The 19002-nt window shown below is 51.1% G+C and overlaps 1 protein-coding gene across 4 annotated transcripts in view; it reads left to right on the top strand.

Annotated features, from left to right (window-relative positions):
• OLFM1 (olfactomedin 1) overlaps positions 1-15463 on the top strand; it is a 35546-nt gene extending 20083 nt beyond the window's left edge. For 3 of the 4 annotated variants that reach the window (XM_030961380.1, XM_030961381.1, XM_030961379.1), the window contains 4 exons: positions 598-753; positions 3106-3325; positions 9668-9774; positions 13654-15463. In XM_030961380.1, coding sequence (XP_030817240.1) covers positions 598-753; positions 3106-3325; positions 9668-9774; positions 13654-14328 — 1158 coding nt within the window. In that variant the 3' untranslated portion in view covers positions 14329-15463. Of the gene's footprint in view, positions 1-597; positions 754-2535; positions 2908-3105; positions 3326-9667; positions 9775-13653 lie in introns of those variants that run through there. The other variant, XM_030961383.1, reaches the window with a different exon arrangement.
• Positions 15464-19002: the final 3539 nt, after the last annotated feature.

The following is a 19002-nucleotide window of genomic DNA, read 5'->3' as shown; positions in this document are numbered from 1 at the left end:
ACCAGATGGGCTCCGGGCGGGAATGCGGCACCGCTCGGCTCCCGAGCTGCCCCTCCCGGCCACGAGGGCACCAAAGGGCTGCCAACCATGCCCGGTGCTCCCCGGCCCCAGGATGCCCTCCCTGCCGCTGGGTTGGTTGTGGCAGATGCTGCTGGAGCAGGCTGGGTGGATCATGAAGTTCTGCTGGCAGGGAATGAGGTTTGAGCTCACCGGGAGATGGAAATGTGCGCCTGGGCTGGAGCTTTTCCTGCCAGCCAGGTGTGCTGCTGTCACCTCCGAGCTCACCCCGTGCCACAGCAGGTGCCTGTCAGAGAGGCCAGCCTGAGTTTAACCTCAACTACACCCCTCATTTCCATGTCAGATTGCTGAATCCTTCTCTGCAGATAAAAAAAAAAAAATCATTTATGAAACGGGTTTTGCTGTGTTTTAGAGCACGGGGTGGTAATGTGGGAGCTGCTGTTGATGAGGCAGTAAATAATGCATGGGCTGATTGCCCTTTAGCTGTGCTGAGCGTGGGGGAAAGGTCAGCCTTGGGGTGCAAGGGGGGCTGCCTCGCTGCTGGCAGCACCTTTTAATGAGCCCCTTCTCGTTTGGCAGGTGCAAAACATGTCCCAGTCGATAGAGGTGTTGGACAGGAGGACTCAGAGGGACCTACAGTACGTGGAGAAGATGGAAAACCAGATGAGGGGACTGGAATCCAAATTTAAGCAAGTGGAAGAAAGCCACAAGCAGCACCTGGCAAGGCAGTTTAAGGTAGGTCTGATTTCCAAACTGCTACGGGAGCTGTGGCCAGGGAATTGTGGCCTTGGCTCCCACCAGGGGAGCCCAGCTGTGGGGTCCTTCCTGCCCAAAGCACAGCAGATCCAGGCTGTGGCCTCACCTCCTCAGCCCTGCATCTTGTTTTAGGGTAAAAAGCACAAATCTCTGTGTTCCCACACCCACCCAGGTGCCCGAAATAGGGCGGCGCAGGTGATTCCATCAGGGGGGTCTGCAGGGAGACACCCCAGCTCTGGGTGAGGTGGGTTCCCCTCTGTGGCCAGGCAGCTTCTCCATGCCATGCCCAGAACCCATTTCTTGGGAATAAAAACAAGAACTGGGGCTCCTTTGGCATTCCTGCATCATATGGCAAACCACAGCGGGCAGTCAGCAAACCCCATCTCCCCTGGGGGTGGCTGGAGAAAGGAACGCATCAATCAAACAACACCCCCCCTGCCGAAAAAAACCCCAAAATACAATTGTTACAGCTGTCCTCAGGCTGGCAACCTGCACATCTCCAGGATTTTGGTCGATTTTGGGTGTTGGCAGCAGAGGCAGCAGCTTCTGATGGGTTTTGTGTGGTGTCCTGGTGCTGGGCAGAGGGGGAGAGGAGCTGCAGCCTCTGGAATGCAGCTGGCACTGGGAGCGGTGGCCAAACCCTCAGGAGGTTGCTTGAGGATGAATGAAATTGCAAGAAAAATGTTCTGAGCAATACTGGGGTCTTAAATTTTAGCCGTGCGGTGGGTTAATAGATATAAAAAATCAGACTGAAAAGATTTCTGGTGGAATTTGGGGACTTTTCTGATCAGCCACCCAGCTGATTCCCACCCTCGTTTGCAGGCAGCTGGCTGGTATTTTAAAGCAGATTTTTTTTTAATGCTAAATACTGAAATACCATGATTATCTCATAAAAAGATGGGAAGATGGTTCTTAAAACTTTTCACCAACTCCACCTCCTCCGCTCCCCATCTCCAGTTACTGCAGGACCCTAAATTTAGCTCTGCAGTCTGGATGGAAAGACTTGAGCATGAGTTTCTTTTATTTAATTATTTCTTTATTTCAGTTATTATTGTTTTCCCCCCTCCACCATTCTGATGAGTTCAACCCTCCCCATTGCCTGCCAGGGAACTTTAAATGAAATAAAATTTAAAACATTCCCCACGTGCAAAGCACGGGAGGGAAAAATCCTTGTGGCTTAAATAGGAGGGGAGGGATGGGAAGGAGGCTGAGGAGGAATTCCTGATCCTGTTCAGCCCCAAAAAGCTTCAGGAGACAGGCAGATGTCACAGCCCTGGGTGCTGGGAGCTTGGCCACTGTAATTTGAGCAGCACCAGGGCTTTTGGGTGTTCTAACATGCTTCATTAACGGGTAGGTGCATGCATATTAATGTCTACTCATTAGCTGCTGGAGCAAAGCATCTGCAACAAAATGCTGCATTCTGAGCCTTTAAATGAGCAAAAACAAAACAAAAAAATTTAAAAAAGGAAAAAAAATTCATTTCTGCAAAATCCATCTGATAATGAATTTTATTTTTCTGTTCCGCGCTTGAAACCAGTGAGGGATTTTTTGTCTAATTTGCTGCCAAAGCAGCATTTGAAAGAACAGCCACAGCATTTTGTTCCTGCTAATGCCAGCATTAAACTGTGAGTGCTTTGGAGCTCTTGTGTTGGTTTTTTTTCTCTCTTTAGTGCCGTAAGAGTATTTGTCTATGAATGGCTATCTATATAAGGCAGGTTAGTGAGCTAGATCCTCAACAGTATTTCATTTTCTTGCTTACAGGGCTAACTAAAAAGCAAGTTTTTTCAATGCTGCAGTGACTGAAGAAGCAGTTCACTCCCATGTAACCATGAAAAGAGGGCCACAGAGCATTTTGCACCATGCATTGATTTTTTTGATTATTTTCCAAATTAGCACCATATCTCACTAAGGAACCTTGAACCACACAACCGAGATCTTCCTTTGCATGCAATTGTAGATGCATTTCATGAATAGTTTGAAACCCTTGTCAATGCATATATATCTTATTTTCTTTTATTTTTTGGAAAGAAAAAAAAGAAAAAAAAAACAACAACTCTTTGTGTATGTGATCTGAAGCATGTAACCCTAAGATGTTGCATTCTAAAAATGACAAATAAAGGCCTTTCCCAAATATTTTGGTGTTCTGCAGCCTGTTTAATATGTTCTTGCCAAGACATCATTCGGACCAAAAATAATAATTGAGCTAATTTTAATGCTAATAATTGTGGGAAATGTGAACATTTCGCTCCCATAGGAAGCACCCAGGTCAAGGCAGAGTGTTGCAGATTTTTGCACGCATAGCACTGAACCGAGCTTATTTTAACCTTGCAGGCAATAAAAGCGAAAATGGAGGAACTTAGGCCTTTGATACCAGTGTTGGAAGAGTACAAAGCCGATGCCAAATTGGTATTGCAGTTTAAAGAGGAGGTCCAGAATCTGACGTCAGTTCTAAACGAACTCCAGGAGGAGATTGGCGCCTATGACTACGAAGAGCTTCAGAACAGAGTGTCAAATCTTGAAGAAAGGCTTCGTGCATGCATGCAAAAATTAGGTAGGCTCAGAACCACCACGGTGGCTCCAAGGCCACCGGCGCCAACGCACGCATCCCGGCCGGAGGCAGAGATGCCCCGCTGGACATCTGGTGCCGTGCCCGGCCGCGAGGGATGAGCTCCACACAGCCAGGGGCCATCCTGCCAAGAGTTATGCCACCAGGAACATTCCTCCTGGGAGTAGTCCTGCCCAGGATTACTGGCAGGAGCAATGCTGCTCGTGGTGTGAGCGCTTCAGGATGCTCCTCTCCTCTCCCCACGGAGCGGAGCGGGCGTGTGGGCGGCGCTTGCATAAGTGGCAGCTCACGCTTATGCAAAGCCAACACTTGCACCCCTTTTGCTTCTGCATCCCTGGACCTGGTCCGTCAGCAAAGGGCTCTGCTCGTGGTGGGGGGTGTGGGGCTGTGCCTCGGTTTCCCTCGGTTTCCTTTCTTTTATTTTTTTGCATCTTGCCAATCCCCCCGGAGCAGAGCATGAGGAGCGGGGGCGCGGTGTGGTCCTGCCCCTGCGCGGGATGTGAATCCTCCCTCTCCCCTCCCCTGAGGGAGCAGGGAACCATTTCCACCAGGCTGCTGCTAAACCACCAGGGACTCATCTCTGACCTCCTCCAGAGGGTTGGAATTGCCTGAAACTCCTGGGGCTGTTGTGGGGAGGCTCAGCTGCCACCAAACCCAGCGCGTGACCCCAAGCACAGGGGGAAGGAGGAGAGGGCACAGCCTCCCACAGCTGCAAGGACTCTCTGCACCATTTGTTGGGCCAGCTCTGACTTGATTTAATTTCTCCTTCCATTATTGACTTTCTTGCCACGCCATTTAGATAATCCAAACACATTAACTGCTCTGCAGTCTATTTTGGTAGCACATACGAAATTACACTCTCAGGTAACTTCACGGAAGATCAGATCTCTTCTGAGCACTTGATATCCTTGGCAAGGTAACGCTTTGTTTCTCTCTTGGCTCTGCTGCTGGGGTTGATTTTGCTTGTTTCTGGATGCCTCCACACTGTGAGCAGCCACCTCCCCTCCATTCCCTCTGCATTTCCCTCCTCTGGTTCCTTGGACGTCCCTTGTAGGCTCCATGTCGCCCAGAGAGTAAAATTCCCATTTAAATGTGGATGCTCAGAGTATTTAAACAAGTCAGGCACTGAGGTACCCTTGGGACAGATAAAACCCGCTGGCCAAGAGAGATCAGAGCTTGATTTCTCTTTAATTAATGAGTGCTGGTGGCCCAGGTTTGGTTTGAGAGCAGGACAGGCTGGGGCTTTCTGCCCCTTTCTGTTGTCCCTCCCCTCACCCTGTGATGGTCACAGGGAGGGCAGCAGGGTTGGGCAAGGAGGGAAATTCTGACCTTGCCCTCATCCTCTTGAACTCCCCCTTGAAAGCCTCATGGGGACAGGAATGAGCAGGGCTGGAGTCCCCAATTCCTGGAGCTCTATCAGGTGGGCACGGTGCAGTGGGAAGATAAGGAAGGATGAACAGATAAGAAGGAAAGATAAGAAAGGAGAACAGCCCCAGGAGGGTGGGGTGGACCAAGGGCGCACAGAGACCTCCTGGCAGCCCCACATCCCCTGCAAATGGATCCTGAAGGCAGAGGAGGAGGTGCCCAAGGAGGGCTCCCTCGCTGCACCCAGAGCCTTCAGCCCATCCCTTGAAGATGAGGAGGAGCTGTGGGACACAGGGAGAGGGAGCAGCAGGAGGAGCAGGGATTTGAGACTTCAACCTCGGGGACAGTTCTTTCAACAAAGCCATTCCCCTGGGCAGGCTTTAAGGAGTAGCTCCCAAACCACTCAGGGCTCCAAAAAATTAGAATTTGCTCGTGGACCATTAACCCTTTCTGCACATCCCATCCCTTCACACTCAGGTCCAGCTGGGACCAGCAGCCCAGGTAAGAAGGAGGCAGGTAGGGATGCTGAGCTCTTGCAGGTAACCTTGTCCAGGAACTTTTGGGTGTTTTTTAAAATCTTTTTGAGTCTTTAGCTGGGCTTTTTGGCTTCTTCCTGCCCTTGCTCTCTCTCTGGGGTCAGGGCAGCTCTTTTGCAGCAGCCCTGGGTGCTCACAGAGATGGGTTCTGTGCCTCCCAAAGGCTCATCCCAGAGGATTTGCAGCTCACTGGAGAATCTGATTTATTTGGTCACTTAAAAGAAACAGCACGGATTGAATTTCCAATGCTGTTTATCTCTCTGGTGTGTAAACCACTGGAAATGGTTGCTAATTGAGTTAAATTCAGGTAACAGCCTTACAAATGCTTTGCTGCCACACGATGAAGCTCTGATTGCTGAGGATTTCACTTTGCTGCAGGTTTTCTGCTCAGTTGGGCTCGCTGATGTCTCAAGGAAAAGGTTTTAGCTGAGATTTGCTGCTCCCCTGCAGTGTGTGTGCCCCAAACAGGGTCAGGGAGCTGCTGCAGCAAGCACAGGCCAAGGGAGGGGAGGGATGTGCCACATTCCCACCCAGTTCACCTCTCCCAGGGAGCTCTGAGCCTCGGCAGTGCCTTTTCCTGTTTTGCATTTTGGGTTTCCTAAGCATTATTGATGGATCAATAGTGAAAACACTTCCTGACCCTGGCATGTGTGTGGAGGGGGGAAAAAAATCAATAATGGCAGCTTCAATCTGTGTTTCTGTTTACACTCCTAAAGATCCCTATTTATACAGGGATTTTAGCCTTTGCATAAATGTTCCTAAGAGGAGGTGCAGGGCTTGGCACTCCTTGGATCTAGGGGGAATTTAATTCAGGCAGGGCAAGATTTCCTTGGGAAAAATCCTGGTGTAGGGATGGGATGGAGCCATCCCTGATGGTTTTGGGATGGGATGGAGCCATCCCTGATGGTTTGGGATGGGATGGAGCCATCTCTGATGGTTTGGGGATGGGATGGAGCCATCCCTGATGATTTGGGATGGGATGGAGCCATCTCTGATGGTTTGGGATGGGATGGAGCCATCCCTGATGGTTTTGGGATGGCATGGGGCCATCCTTGATGGTTTTGGGATTAGGATGGGGCCCCATTCCTGATGGTTTTGGGATGGGATGGGGCCATCTCTGATGGTTTTGGGATTAGGATGGGGCCCCATTCCTGATGGTTTTGGGATGGGATGGAACCATCCCTCATGGTTTGGGATGGGATGGAGCCAACCCTGATGGTTTTGGGATGGCATGGGGCCATCCTTGATGGTTTTGGGATTAGGATGGGGCCCCATTCCTGATGGTTTTGGGATGGGATGGGGCCATCTCTGATGGTTTTGGGATTAGGATGGGGCCCCATTCCTGATGGTTTTGGGATGGGATGGAACCATCCCTGATGGTTTGGGATGGGATGGAGCCATTCCTGATGGTTTGGGATGGGATGGAGCCATCCTTGATGGTTTGGGATGGCATGGGGACATCCCTGATGGTTTTGGGGTGGGAATGGGGCCATCCCTGATGGTTTTGGGATGGGATGTTCCCAACCAGGCAACAGAGGCAAGATCCAGGCAGAGCTGAGCTGCCACAGCCTCATCCCTGCCTGGAGGGCTGGGACGGGCATTGGGATTGGCATTGGCATTGGGATGGGATTGGGTTGGCATTGGGATTGGCATTGGCATTGGCATTGGCATTGGCATTGGGATTGGCATTGGCATTGGGATGGGATTGGGCTGGGATTGGGATGGGGATCGGTCCTTGGCCTCGTGGGAAGCTGATGCAGGGCAGGATCCTGGCTGTGTTAGCAGAACCACGAGCCCAGAAGGAGCTGGTGCCTGTGCGTTGGTGGAGGAGCTGCTGGGAGCTGCCAGGCAGGACTTGTGGGCAGCATCCAGAGCTGGAGAGGGGGTGGTGGCACCCTGGGAGGAGGGGAGAGCCGGTCCCACCTGCTCCTGCTGGAAAATTCCTTGTGCAGCTGAAGTGGGCATGCATCTCCTGGCAGGACAGAGGGACACTTGGGAAAAGGCTGATTTGGGGCCAGAAGAAAGGAGATTAATAGCTCTGGGTGAAGAGGAGTGAAAGCAACTCCTATGTGAGGCCCTAAATCTGCTCCTCACAGGTTTCCCTGTCCTGGGTGAGCACAGGATGAGCTTTTCTGTGGCACAGCTGTCCCTGAGTGACCTGGAATTCCCATAGAGTCCCATCTGACAGGACAGGGAGGTTGCAAAAGGCCCAGCTGCTGATATTGCAGGTGTGCTGTGCATCCCCCCACGTGGGTGAGGATCCCAGGGGCTGGAGCTGTCCGTGCCTGGGTGGCAAACCCAGCTAAGCTAACTCGGGATCTTCAAAATCCGTGTTCAATTCCCCCCAGCAGGCTGGGATGGGTTTACAGCAGGAGAGAGAAGAACCCTCCTGCATTGCTGAGAAGCTGGGCTGTGTGTGCCTCCAGCTAAACGTGTAGGAGATGTTGCAAACAACACTGGTTTACCCTTATCAGCTGCTGCTGCTTTTTTTCTTAAACTGTTGTTTTATTGTTTTGTTTTGGTTTTTTTTTTAATCAATGAGCTTTTACAGCACGCTCCTCTCCAAGGAATTGGGAGGAAGAGATAAAGTGACAGCAATGTAGGGCTGTGATAATGAAAGGCAGATCTGGGATTAGGGGAAGGCTGGACCCCTGCGAGACATTAAAATTTGTTATTTTAACCCATTGCATCTCTTTGCTCTCCCTCTGAGCTGAGAGGTTTGGAGTGCAGCAGGCACGAGGGCAAATTCCTGTGCCTTGTGTCTCAGCAAAGCTCTGCTTTTTGGGGGCATCTCTCTTGTTCTGCCGGGTCTGGAGGCTGTAGGGGCACTGATGGTGCCCTTGGTCGTGTCCTGCTGGTGCACAGCAGGAATTTCTTCCTCTGTTTTCTGCCCTGGGCTAAGGGGATCCCTTTGGCTGAGGCAGGTGGATGTGTCTGATCAGGAATTACAATGCAGGCGAGAACAGGCCAGGGAGAGAGGCAGCTGAGAGGGATTGCAGAGTTCTGGAAGTGTAAAATCTATGATTCCATGAAGGTCAGGTTGGACAGCAACCTGATCTGGTTGAAGACATCCCTGCTCATTGCAGGGGGCTGGACTAAACAACCTTTAATGGTCCTTAATAACAAACCATGCTATGATTTTAATTTGGAGCAGGATGACCTTGTCCTGAGCTGGCAGAGCTCTCCCTGTGTTCCAGCAGCACCTGCAGGGGCTCCCACCTGCAGCCCAGCGCTGGGTCCTGCTGAGCAGGCACTGCAGTGCAGCTCCAGCACAGCACCCAGGGCAGCTTCTGCACCCCAGCACTGCCACCTTCCCCTTCCCCAGCCCGCCAGGGGCTCCCACATCCAAAAGGAGAGCTCAAGAAACACCTCCTGAACTCCAGGTGGTGGCTGTGCCCCATTGCCTCTGCCCTGGATGGGGTTTTAAATGGGCTCTGGGGCTTTAAATGAGCTGTGGGGTTTTAAATGAGCCCTGGGTTTTAAATGAGCTCTCCCTGCCCAACAGGACATCCCCCTCCAGCCCAGTCCTTCCCAAGGCATCTTCACCTCCTCCCCTGTCCCTCCTCACTGCACCCACGTTAAGTTTTGGTGGGGCAGGGAAGCAGAGTGGCAGCTCTGCTGAAACTTGGGGATATTGTTGGGAAAAGGAACTGGGATGTGGCTGCACCTCCCGTGCTGGGGCTGCAGCATTCCAGATCCACGGACAGCATTCCAGAGAGGGGCTGGGACAGAGCCAGGGCTGGGAAATGAGCTGGAGCAGAGGTGCTGCTGCTTCCCCTCGTATTTAGGGCTTGAAAACCCAGCAAGGAGCTGAAGTGGCTCCCTGAATTCAGCAGATTTGGAGCTCCTGGGTGTGCCCCAGAGCTGGCTCACAGTGCCCTGATCATCCCTGTGCTGGTGAGGCTGAGCTGGGCAGGACCCTCAGGATGCTCCCACCTTCATCCTGCTGTGCTGGGGCTCCTGTCCCAGAGCTGGCTGAGGATCCACCAGTGTGTGTGATCCTCCCGAGTGTGCAAAGCAGGGAAAGCAGCTGGTAAATGATCCTTGCAGGGAGGAGATCTATATCTTGGGCCACTTTCCACCTTTCTCTTTTCTCTCCTCTGCATAACCTGTACCAAACGCGGGTTTCCAGCCGGGCTGGAATAACCACGGCTGCCTTTTCATCTGGATGAGAGCAGCTCCTCCCTGCACCTGCCTGCTGCTCTCATTCTCCATTCTGTGCCGCTCGCAGCTGCTTTTCCTGGGGACAGCGAGAAGGACAATTGTCATTAAGAGGTGTGAAACAAACAAAAGCATCCGACACTTGCTCCTGACCCGATTCCCTGTAATTAAACCGAGCTTAGCAGGGCACAGAGGAGCGGGTGGGGTGGTGCCGGTGCCCCTCGGGGGCTGTCGTGGTGCTCACCAGCCTTCCCCTCTTTTCCAGCCTGTGGGAAGCTGACGGGAATAAGTGACCCGATCACAATTAAAACCTCGGGCTCCCGCTTTGGATCGTGGATGACGGATCCTCTGGCTCCTGAGGGAGAGAACAAGGTAAGAGTGTGTGACAGCATCACCCGTGTGCCTGAGGACAGTGAATATTCGTCACTGGGGAATGGCCCCATCCATCCGCAGGGCTCTGCTGGCAGCAGGAGGGGCTGAGCATCCCCCAGGGAGGGAGGGTGAGGAGAAGATGAGCAGCCCCTGCACTGCTCCCTTTCCCGGGCAGGTGAAACTCAGTGATGAGGGTCGGAATTGTCACCACGAGGTCTGTGTGGCAAAAAAAAAAAGCAAGTATCGGGTTTCTAATCTGTGTTTGGCAGCCCGGAGGGAGCTGGGGCTGAGCAGAGGGACCCGTGGTCCTGGTCCCTGCTGCTCTCCTGCTGCCAGCACCTCTGATAATGTCATCTGCCTGCATTTGCCCTCCATCCTCCACCTTCATTGTTGTGAGGAATTAACTGACTGCAGCCAGAGAGAGAGATTTGTTTTGCTTTGTTTTGGTCTTTTATTTTTTTTCCATTCAGACCATTCAATTTTGATCCCAGGGAGGTAGGACGCCAATAACTGGCTGAAAATCAATCCCAGCTCCCCATGACTGATGGAATGGAAAATATCTCAAGTGTTTGCCGAGGATTTGCAGGCAGCAAAACAAAACAAGAAGCAGAAAGCTTGGCTGCCTGTAATTCCCTCCTGCATGCAGCATCCTTCAAAGGATAAAGGCACCAGCAAGGGCTGGATCAGGGCACCTATTTTGGGATCTGTGCCCTGGCATCAGCTCTGTAGCTGAGAGGGGACAAGGGATGCTCTGGAGAAGTCACCCCTGGGTGGTTTCTTTGAAGGTGACTTGAGTTGTCAGGCTCTTTCCCTCCAGCAGCCAACTGGTTGGCACTGCTTCCCCAATTCAACACCTCCATATTTTACAGTTATTAAGCAAAATTTCACCTCCAGCCCAAATAAAACCTTAGTTAGAGGTGAGATGGGAAGGGTTTACCCCATCACATCCCGTTTTGCTCAAGAGGGGGGACAGAATTGTCCCCTTCAGGCTGTGTTTGCTGCTTCCCTTGGCACTAAGACAATTTGCAGCTGAAGCTGGTGGTTCAGATGCTTAAGATCCTCCCGTGTCTTCAGAGAGTTTTGTCTCAAACCGCTATTTTTTGGTATTTTTTGGTATTTTTTCTAGCCATGCCTTTTTCTGCAGCGTATTTTTGTTGTACAAGTGGGCTGCAAACCGGAGCTGGAGCTTCCCAAGCCTCTCTGTGTATTTAATATATAAAACCTGCTGGGAATTTTATTAGGAACACACCATTAAGTGAGCTGCACTGGCTGCTCAGCAGAGTGGGAAGGTGAGGATGGGCAGTTTATCATCCCCAGCTCCTGTCCCCCAGCCCCAGGAGGGGTTTGGTGTTCCTGCGATCATTTGTTCATGCCATGAAACCACGGAACACAACTGGGGGAGATTTGTGAGTGCTGAGGGAGCAGCAGGTGGATGCTGAGAGCTGGGATTGCTGTGTGAGGGCAGGAGGAGGTTGCTCAGAGCCAGCTGCTGTGATGGGACATTGTTCATCCATCAATCCCTGCTTCTCCAGAGCTGGGAATGCTCTTGGGTCCTGCAGCCCCTGCACGGTGACACAGGGCTCTGCTGAGCTTTAAAAACTGAGCACAACGCATTTGCATGTTGAATTTTTAATACCAGATAATGAAACGGAAGCAGCAAAGAGAGAGTCATGTTTTGGATATTTTTTTCCCCTATAATTTCCCAAACTGGTTCAGCTGAAGTTTCATTTCCAGCTGTGGCTGTTCTCTGGTGCTTTTGCAGCCACCCCCAAGCCCAGCAAGCTTTGGGGCTGAGGGTCAGAGCCATTTGCCACACGTCCATTCCCCACCTCTGCAGCTTTCCAGGGAGGCAGTGACAGAAGGCTGAAATTCCCTCCAAAGTTTTTGGAGACCCCAGCTGACTTCCCAAAGGCAGCAGCCAAATGTTGGGCTGCCCTTCTCAAAGACTGATGATCACACTCCAGACACAGAGCTGTCAGATTTTGCAAGGGGTTTGCAGAAGAAATCTGCACTACATCACCCAAATCTGCAGCCTTAAAGGCTTCCCTCTTGCTAAATTTACCTTTTCTCCTTCCTAAATTTACCTTTTCTCCTTCCTAAATTTACTTTTTCTCCTTCCTAAATTTACCTTTTCTCCTTCCTAAATGGCTCTTACAGAAAGAAGCCCTCTCATTTTCAGGCAGCAACTGCATCCAGAATGTCAGTGGCTGGCTGGATATTTCTTGTGGATATTAACTGCACAGCTTGGTCATTTGCCTCGGAATTGGTTTCATATAACAAAAGCTTTTTTTTTTTTAAGGAGTCTAGACAGTGTCCCCAGTGAACTGGCACTTAAATGATGATCTAAAATCTCTCCCCAATCTACCCAGAGCAAGATTTAGATGTCTTTGCCTCTTATATTTCAGCAGCCTCGCTTTAAGCTTTTGATGCAGCAGTGTATGATTTTTAAACCAATATGGACTTTTTGCCTGAATTTGCCTGACAATGAGTGATTGCATCCCTCGCTCCCGCATTCCAAATTAATGGAGTTGTGCACAGCAGCTGCTGTAATTTACTGAGTGCTACCGCGGGAAGCAAAAGCAGCAGCAGCACAGAAAATGCTGGGTTTAGCCAGGGAAAAGCTGCTAATTGCCCTCGGGAAGGGAGGGTGGTGCCAGCCACCAGCATTCCCAGGGGAGCGCTTAAGCCAAGGAGATATCAGGTTATCCCCCAGGGAAAGCTTTGCTGTTCGGTTGATTTCCTGGCTGATTTGGGGGGTACAGAAATGGGGGTTATTTCTGGGTGTAGGTGACAGATGTTGGCTGGATTCAAGGCCAGATTTGGAGCAGCCTGCTCTGGTGGAAGGCGTCCTTGGAAGGGCTGAGTTTTAATCTCCATTCCAAACCAGTTTATGACGATTCCGCGACTCCTGGCTGCAGATTTCTCTCTGTTGCGGTGTGATGTCATGGTTTGCCTCAAATAGCCCAGGTTCATCCCTGATAATTCCCTCCCAGGTGTGTCAGTCACCTCTCCTTTCCCCTCCCAGCACTGTTTGTCAATCCTGGCATTCCAGAAGGGCACTGAGTGATTGGCAGATCCAAAGGATGCCCTCTACCCCTGGGGGCATTGGGCCATCCAGGTGTCCTTTGTCCCTTTGTCCCTCCCCTCCTGTACCTGGTTGGTGGCTCCCGACCCCTTCCCTGCCCCTCTCCTCGGGGTTCAAAGGAGCAGCAGCCACGGGCTCAGGGAGTTCTGTTGGAGCTGGTGCTGCATTCAGAGGCCTGTGGGCCAGAATAAAGCTCTGGATCCAAACCCTCCATCAGAACCGACTCCTTTCCTTCACCATCACCTTAAAGCTTCTCCACAGAGGGAAACCTGAGGAGCAGCCCCTGGTATGGGGGGAAGCTCCATCCCAGCACCACCAGAGATCCTGCAGGCCTGGACTTGTCCCCACGGGCCCAGCTGCAGCACCCAGCCAGCCCAAAGTGTCTGTGGGGTGAAACACCACACACCCATAGAGCCAAAAGTGTCTGTGGGGTGAAACACCACACACCAGCCAGCCCAAAGTGTCTGTGGGGTGAAACACCACACACCAGCCAAAAGTGTCTGTGGGGTGAAACACCACACACCAGCCAGCCAAAAGTGTCTGTGGGGTGAAACACCACACACCCAGCCAGCCAAAAGTGTCTGTGGGGTGAAACACCACACACCCAGCCAGCCAAAAGTGTCTGTGGGGTGAAACACCACACACCAGCCAGCCAAAAGTGTCTCTGGGGTGAAACACCACAGTGCCACTGTTTGGTCAAGCAGCAAGGGCCAGACGAGCTCAGGCACGTCCCATCCAGTGATATTGGTATTATTCCAATACTCTCCTTAACCCGCCACGTTTGCCCCGTGCAGGTTTGGTACATGGACAGCTACCACAACAACCGCTTCGTCCGCGAGTACAAATCCATGGCGGATTTCATGAACACCGACAACTTCACCTCGCACCGCCTGCCCCACCCCTGGTCGGGCACGGGCCAGGTGGTCTACAACGGCTCCATCTACTTCAACAAATACCAAAGCCACATCATCATCAGGTTCGACTTGAAGACGGAGACCATCCTCAAGACGCGCAGCCTGGACTACGCCGGCTACAACAACATGTACCACTACGCCTGGGGCGGCCACTCCGACATCGACCTCATGGTGGACGAGAACGGGCTCTGGGCCGTCTACGCCACCAACCAGAACGCCGGCAACATCGTCATCAGCAAGTTGGACCCCAACACCCTGCAGAGCCTGCAGACCTGGAACACCAGCTACCCGAAACGCAGCGCCGGCGAGGCCTTCATCATCTGCGGCAGGCTCTACGTCACCAACGGCTACTCGGGAGGCACCAAGGTGCACTACGCCTACCAGACCAACGCCTCCACCTACGAGTACATCGACATCCCCTTCCAGAACAAGTACTCCCACATCTCCATGTTGGACTACAACCCCAAGGATCGGGCTCTCTACGCCTGGAACAACGGGCATCAAATCCTGTACAACGTCACCCTCTTCCACGTCATCCGCTCCGACGAGTTGTAGCCCGGCCTTGGTTGGAAACTGGGTTTGGGTGGGGGAGAATAAATAAATAAATTAAAGTGAAAATTTAAAAAAAAAATAATGATAAAAAGGAAAAAAAAGGGAGAAACTAATTTAAAAAAAATGCTATTAAGGGAACATACTTTAAATAAGTAAACATATAAACAGCTGCCAAAATTAAGACCAACATCATGGAGGATTATTCAGCGTAAGCCTGACAGATCAGCATTACCTCTACATTTCTAGAAGTCTGGCCCTGTGTTATAGACTCACGAGTAACCATGTACTTGCAGCTGGAACTGCACTCAGAGAACCACTTCAGTTTGGGGTTTTGTTTTGTTTCTGTTCTGATAGCAAACCTAGAGAACATCCTCAAGCAGTAAGGCAATGACTGTTGGAAGTTCACCCTCGGGAGCCTCGCTCTCCTCCGTGTGTGGCTTGCATGGACATTCCCCCGGCGTCACGGGCAGCTGTGATGGATGTGTGGAAAAGAAAAGCAGGAGAAGCTGACCCGTGAGGAGCTCTGGCTGTCTCAACAAGACCTATCACAGGTTAGTTTTCTTTGCCTTCCATTGCAGCTACTGTCTCTCTCAACTGTGTTCTTGTCACTTAGATTAACTGTGCTGAGACCCGAAGTAGCTCATGGATCTGTGTCTTAGTAACTTATTAAACACGATGGTTTAAGTATGTATTATGAACAAGTTGTTGTACCCATATTGTTTGAACTTATGTATTCAGCAACTATATTGTATAATGTATGTCTGTTATTTACCAGAGGTGGCAAAACTTTGTATGTCCAGTTTATGCAATGAATGTTGTAAATGCAATGATGTAGTTTGGATTTAATAAATGATGGTTTTTTTCGTTTCTAAAAAGGGAAAAAAAAAAAAGGTCAGTGTTCACCCTTATACACAGGTAACCAATTTCATGTTGATAATTACAGGAATATTCTCTTACTGTTATCTATCTACATAGCATTATGGTGGTTGGAAATCGCTTCCGTGGAGATTCTGTGGCAGCAGATTCCCATGGGAAGCTTTGTTTATGGAAGTGTGAAGGTAATTAATTTTTTTTTTAAGAGGAAAAATTTGTACTATCCACAGTTATCTAAGGAACAATAAAACTATTAGGAGACTTCCCTGCTTTGTTTGGTGTCTTCTCTGTGTGAGTGAGCCAGTGCAGGGGAGGGAGAACTGCAATTTTTTGAGGTAAATGCTGAGCAGCCATCCTGAGTTTCCTTCCAGGGAATATTTCCTGATGTGTAGCTGGGGCTGGAGGCTGGGAGGGTGGAGGGTTGGCTCTCTGCTCTGCAGGGATTCCCTTCCCATTTTCATCTGGAGCAGGCACTGCTTCAAAGAGATAAAATCCTGTGGCTGCTCCTGCCGTGGGCAGGGTCCGGCCACCCGCTCAGGGACTGACAGTGCCTGGTGTTGGTGCCACAACAGGAGGAAATCTCATCATCTGCCACCTTCATTGGAGCTGCAGACACTGCTTGGGACCCCTGAGAGCAACTGGATCCCACTCCTTCTTGGATTCTTGGAGTGCTCCCCACCCTGGGCTTGCTACAAGCTTGTGCAGGTAAAAACCTCCTTTATTTAACTTGTTCTAAAGAGCCACTGTCACTGTCACACTCAGCCCTCCTGGTTCTGCCAAAGCAGGGCCCTCACAGGGTACAGGATGCTCTTCTCCCTCAGGTGTGAGATTTGGGGTCTCATCTCTCTTTGCTGTGAGATTTGGGGTCTAGTCTCTTTCTCTTTGAGATTTGGGGTCTCATCTCTCTCTCTGTGATATGTGAGGTCCCATCTCTCTCTGCTGTGAGATTTGAGGTCCCATCTCTCTCTCTCTGCGATATTTGAGGTCCCATCTCCCTTTGTATGAGATTTGGGGTCCCCTCTCTCTCTGCTGTGATATTTGAGGTCTCACCTCTCTCTGCTGTCAGATGTGGGGTCCCATCTCTCCCCTGCACCCCCAGAAGAACAGTATTTAGCAATTCCCACTCCAGCCAGCCCCAGGTGAAGGGCCAGCACCTTCCCCACCCATCCAGGGTGATCCTGCACTGGATCTCGAGGTGCAAGCTGCAAAGTGCTCGCTGGGGTGCCTTTAACTCTTCCCTGCCTCTTCCCCCACAGACTGGCCACATTTAGCACCACCAGGAATGACAATTTTCCAGCCAAGTGGCCCAGCCTTTGGGCTCAGCAGATGGATGGTTCAGGGCCCTGGGAAGGGATTACCAAGGTCAGGAAATTGAATATCAGCAATCGGTGTTTGCTGCAAGCTGCACATCCAGATTCCAACCTCTCAGCCTTTGCAGCAGTTTCCTGCTGGGCTCTTCAACAGGAGGAGGGAAAAGGGAAAAAAAAAACAAAGCAGCGCAGTGTGGTTTCTCAGAGCTGGATTAAACCACAAGCACCGAGCAATCCTCCCCGTGAAGATGTTCCAGGCAGTTCCACGGGGCTGAGCCTGCCCTGTGCCAGCTCTGCTGCTCTCACTGAAGCCTTGGCTGGATGCAGAATGGGGACAGCTCTCTGAGGACTCATTCCTCTGCTGCACTCTGTAATTCCAGCTCTCTGGGCTGCCAGCTTTGTGGAGAACTTCGCTGTTTAGCAGCGCTTTTCCCTCCAAGAAGCTCAAAAAGGGGGGCTGGAGACCCGTGGTGTAATTGGCAGCAGTATTGATCCTCGATGTGCAGGAGAAATCTGTAAAGCCAAAAAGCAGGAAGGCACCTGCAGTCATTTCTCTTTAATTAATGTATTTCTTCAGTGCAAATTCACTGAAGGGCAGCACACTGCTCTTGTAACGGCTAGAGCTGGGTCCAGGGGTGCTGCAATCGATGGGACAGAGGCTGAGGATGGCACCAGGGCTGGGCTTTGCACTGGAACTGCTCCTGCCCAGCTCCCGAGGGCTTTAGGGTGGAAAAGTGGGAGGCAATCCTGGCTGTACCACGTGCTGGATTGCTTTGTGGTGTGGCTGATTGTCCCAGCAGCCAGGCTTTGTGTCCTCCATCCTAGGATGTTCTAATGAGGGGGTGGTTCCTCTCCAAGACCCAACATCTCACAGCAGAGAGAGATGGGACCCCAAACCTCACACCACAGAGAGATGGGACCCCAAATCTCACAGCAGAGAGAGATGGGACCCCAAACTTCACATCAGAAGGAAATGGGTCCCCAAACCTCACACCAGAGGGAAATGGGACCTCAAGTCTCATAGCAGAGAGAGATTAGACCCCAAATCTCACAGCAGAGAGAGATGGGACCCCAAACCTCACACCAGAGGGAAATGGGACCTCAAGTCTCATAGCAGAGAGAGATGAGACCCCAAATCTCACAGCACAGAGACATGGGACCCCAAATCTCACAGCAGAGAGAGATGGGACCCCAAATCTCACAGCAGAGAGAGATGAGACACCAAATCTCACAGCAGAGAGAGATGGGTCCCTAAATCTCACACCACAGAGAGATGGGACCCCAAACCTCACAGCAGAGAGAGATGGGACCCCAAATCTCACAGCAGAGAGAGATGGGACACCAAATCTCACAGCAGAGAGAGATGGGACCCCAAACCTCACATCAGAAGGAAATGGGTCCCCAAACCGCACACCAGAAGGAAATGGGACCTCACACCTCACAGCCAGACCTCTGCAGGTGTTGGCAGAGCTTGTCCCAGGCAATGTGTCCAGTTTTGGGAGAGGTTTCAAGCAGAGCACAGCACATGGCAGGGCACCACTGAAACCTGCCCAGCCCACCCTGGCACACCACCACCACCCTGTGCCAGGTTCCCTGCAGTCAGTGTGGTCATTGGACAGGAGTTGAGGACAAAAGAACACGCCTGCAAAATAAATCGATCTGCAAAAATAAATCGAATTACAGAAAGGCAAAATAATGCTGTTTGCTTTAGGACACAGCTACATTTAGATTCTAATTTTCTGAGCGCAATTCATTTAAGACAAAGGCTCCAGAGCACAAAATGTCCTTGAAGGCAGCAGAGCAGGAGCAGCTCCTGTGTAACATGCACCCAAAGTTAATGAGATGAGGGAAGTGCTTTGAGGGGTGTACCTTTGTCCTATTTGCCTGTAGTGCAATATTCTATAAATGGATGCCATATGGCCCTACACTTAATGGTATGGATCAGATTGGAAGTGGATGAGCCACTCAAAGACAAGAACGTCCCAGAGGATTGCTTTCTATAGCCTATGACTTCATTATTTGATGCACGAGGCTTGTTGGTCCAAATTTAGTGCTGGGAGTCAGTGAGCTGCTTCAGAGAAACATCTGACCATGGTTCTGTGTGCGTGTTTGTGTTAATATTTGCCAAGGTATTCCTTGGGAAGCCCTGCTCCAGGCATTGGGGAGGGTTTGGTGCTCAATCCAACTGCCCCACCAGCCCAGTCCCAGCTCCACAGCTGGGACGGGTTTGATGGAAAAGGAATTTTTTATGAATGACAAGACGAGGGGGAATGGCTTACATTGAAATAAGGGAGATTTACATGAGATGTTAGAGAATTTTTTCCTGTGAGGGTGGAGAGGCCACGGCACAGAGAAGCTGTGCCTGCCCCTGGATCCCTGGAAGTGTCCTAAGGCCAGGCTGGACAGGGCTCGGAGCCACAGTGGAACGTGTCCCTGCCCAAGGCAGGGGTGGGATGAGATGATCTGCAAGGTCCTTTCCAACACAAACCATTCC

The sequence above is a fragment of the Camarhynchus parvulus genome, chromosome 17 (assembly GCF_901933205.1).
Source record: "Camarhynchus parvulus chromosome 17, STF_HiC, whole genome shotgun sequence".
In the NCBI taxonomy this organism is placed as follows: domain Eukaryota; kingdom Metazoa; phylum Chordata; class Aves; order Passeriformes; family Thraupidae; genus Camarhynchus; species Camarhynchus parvulus.
The sequence above is the reverse complement of the archived record's forward strand: the minus strand, read 5'-3'. Positions and strand labels throughout refer to the sequence as shown.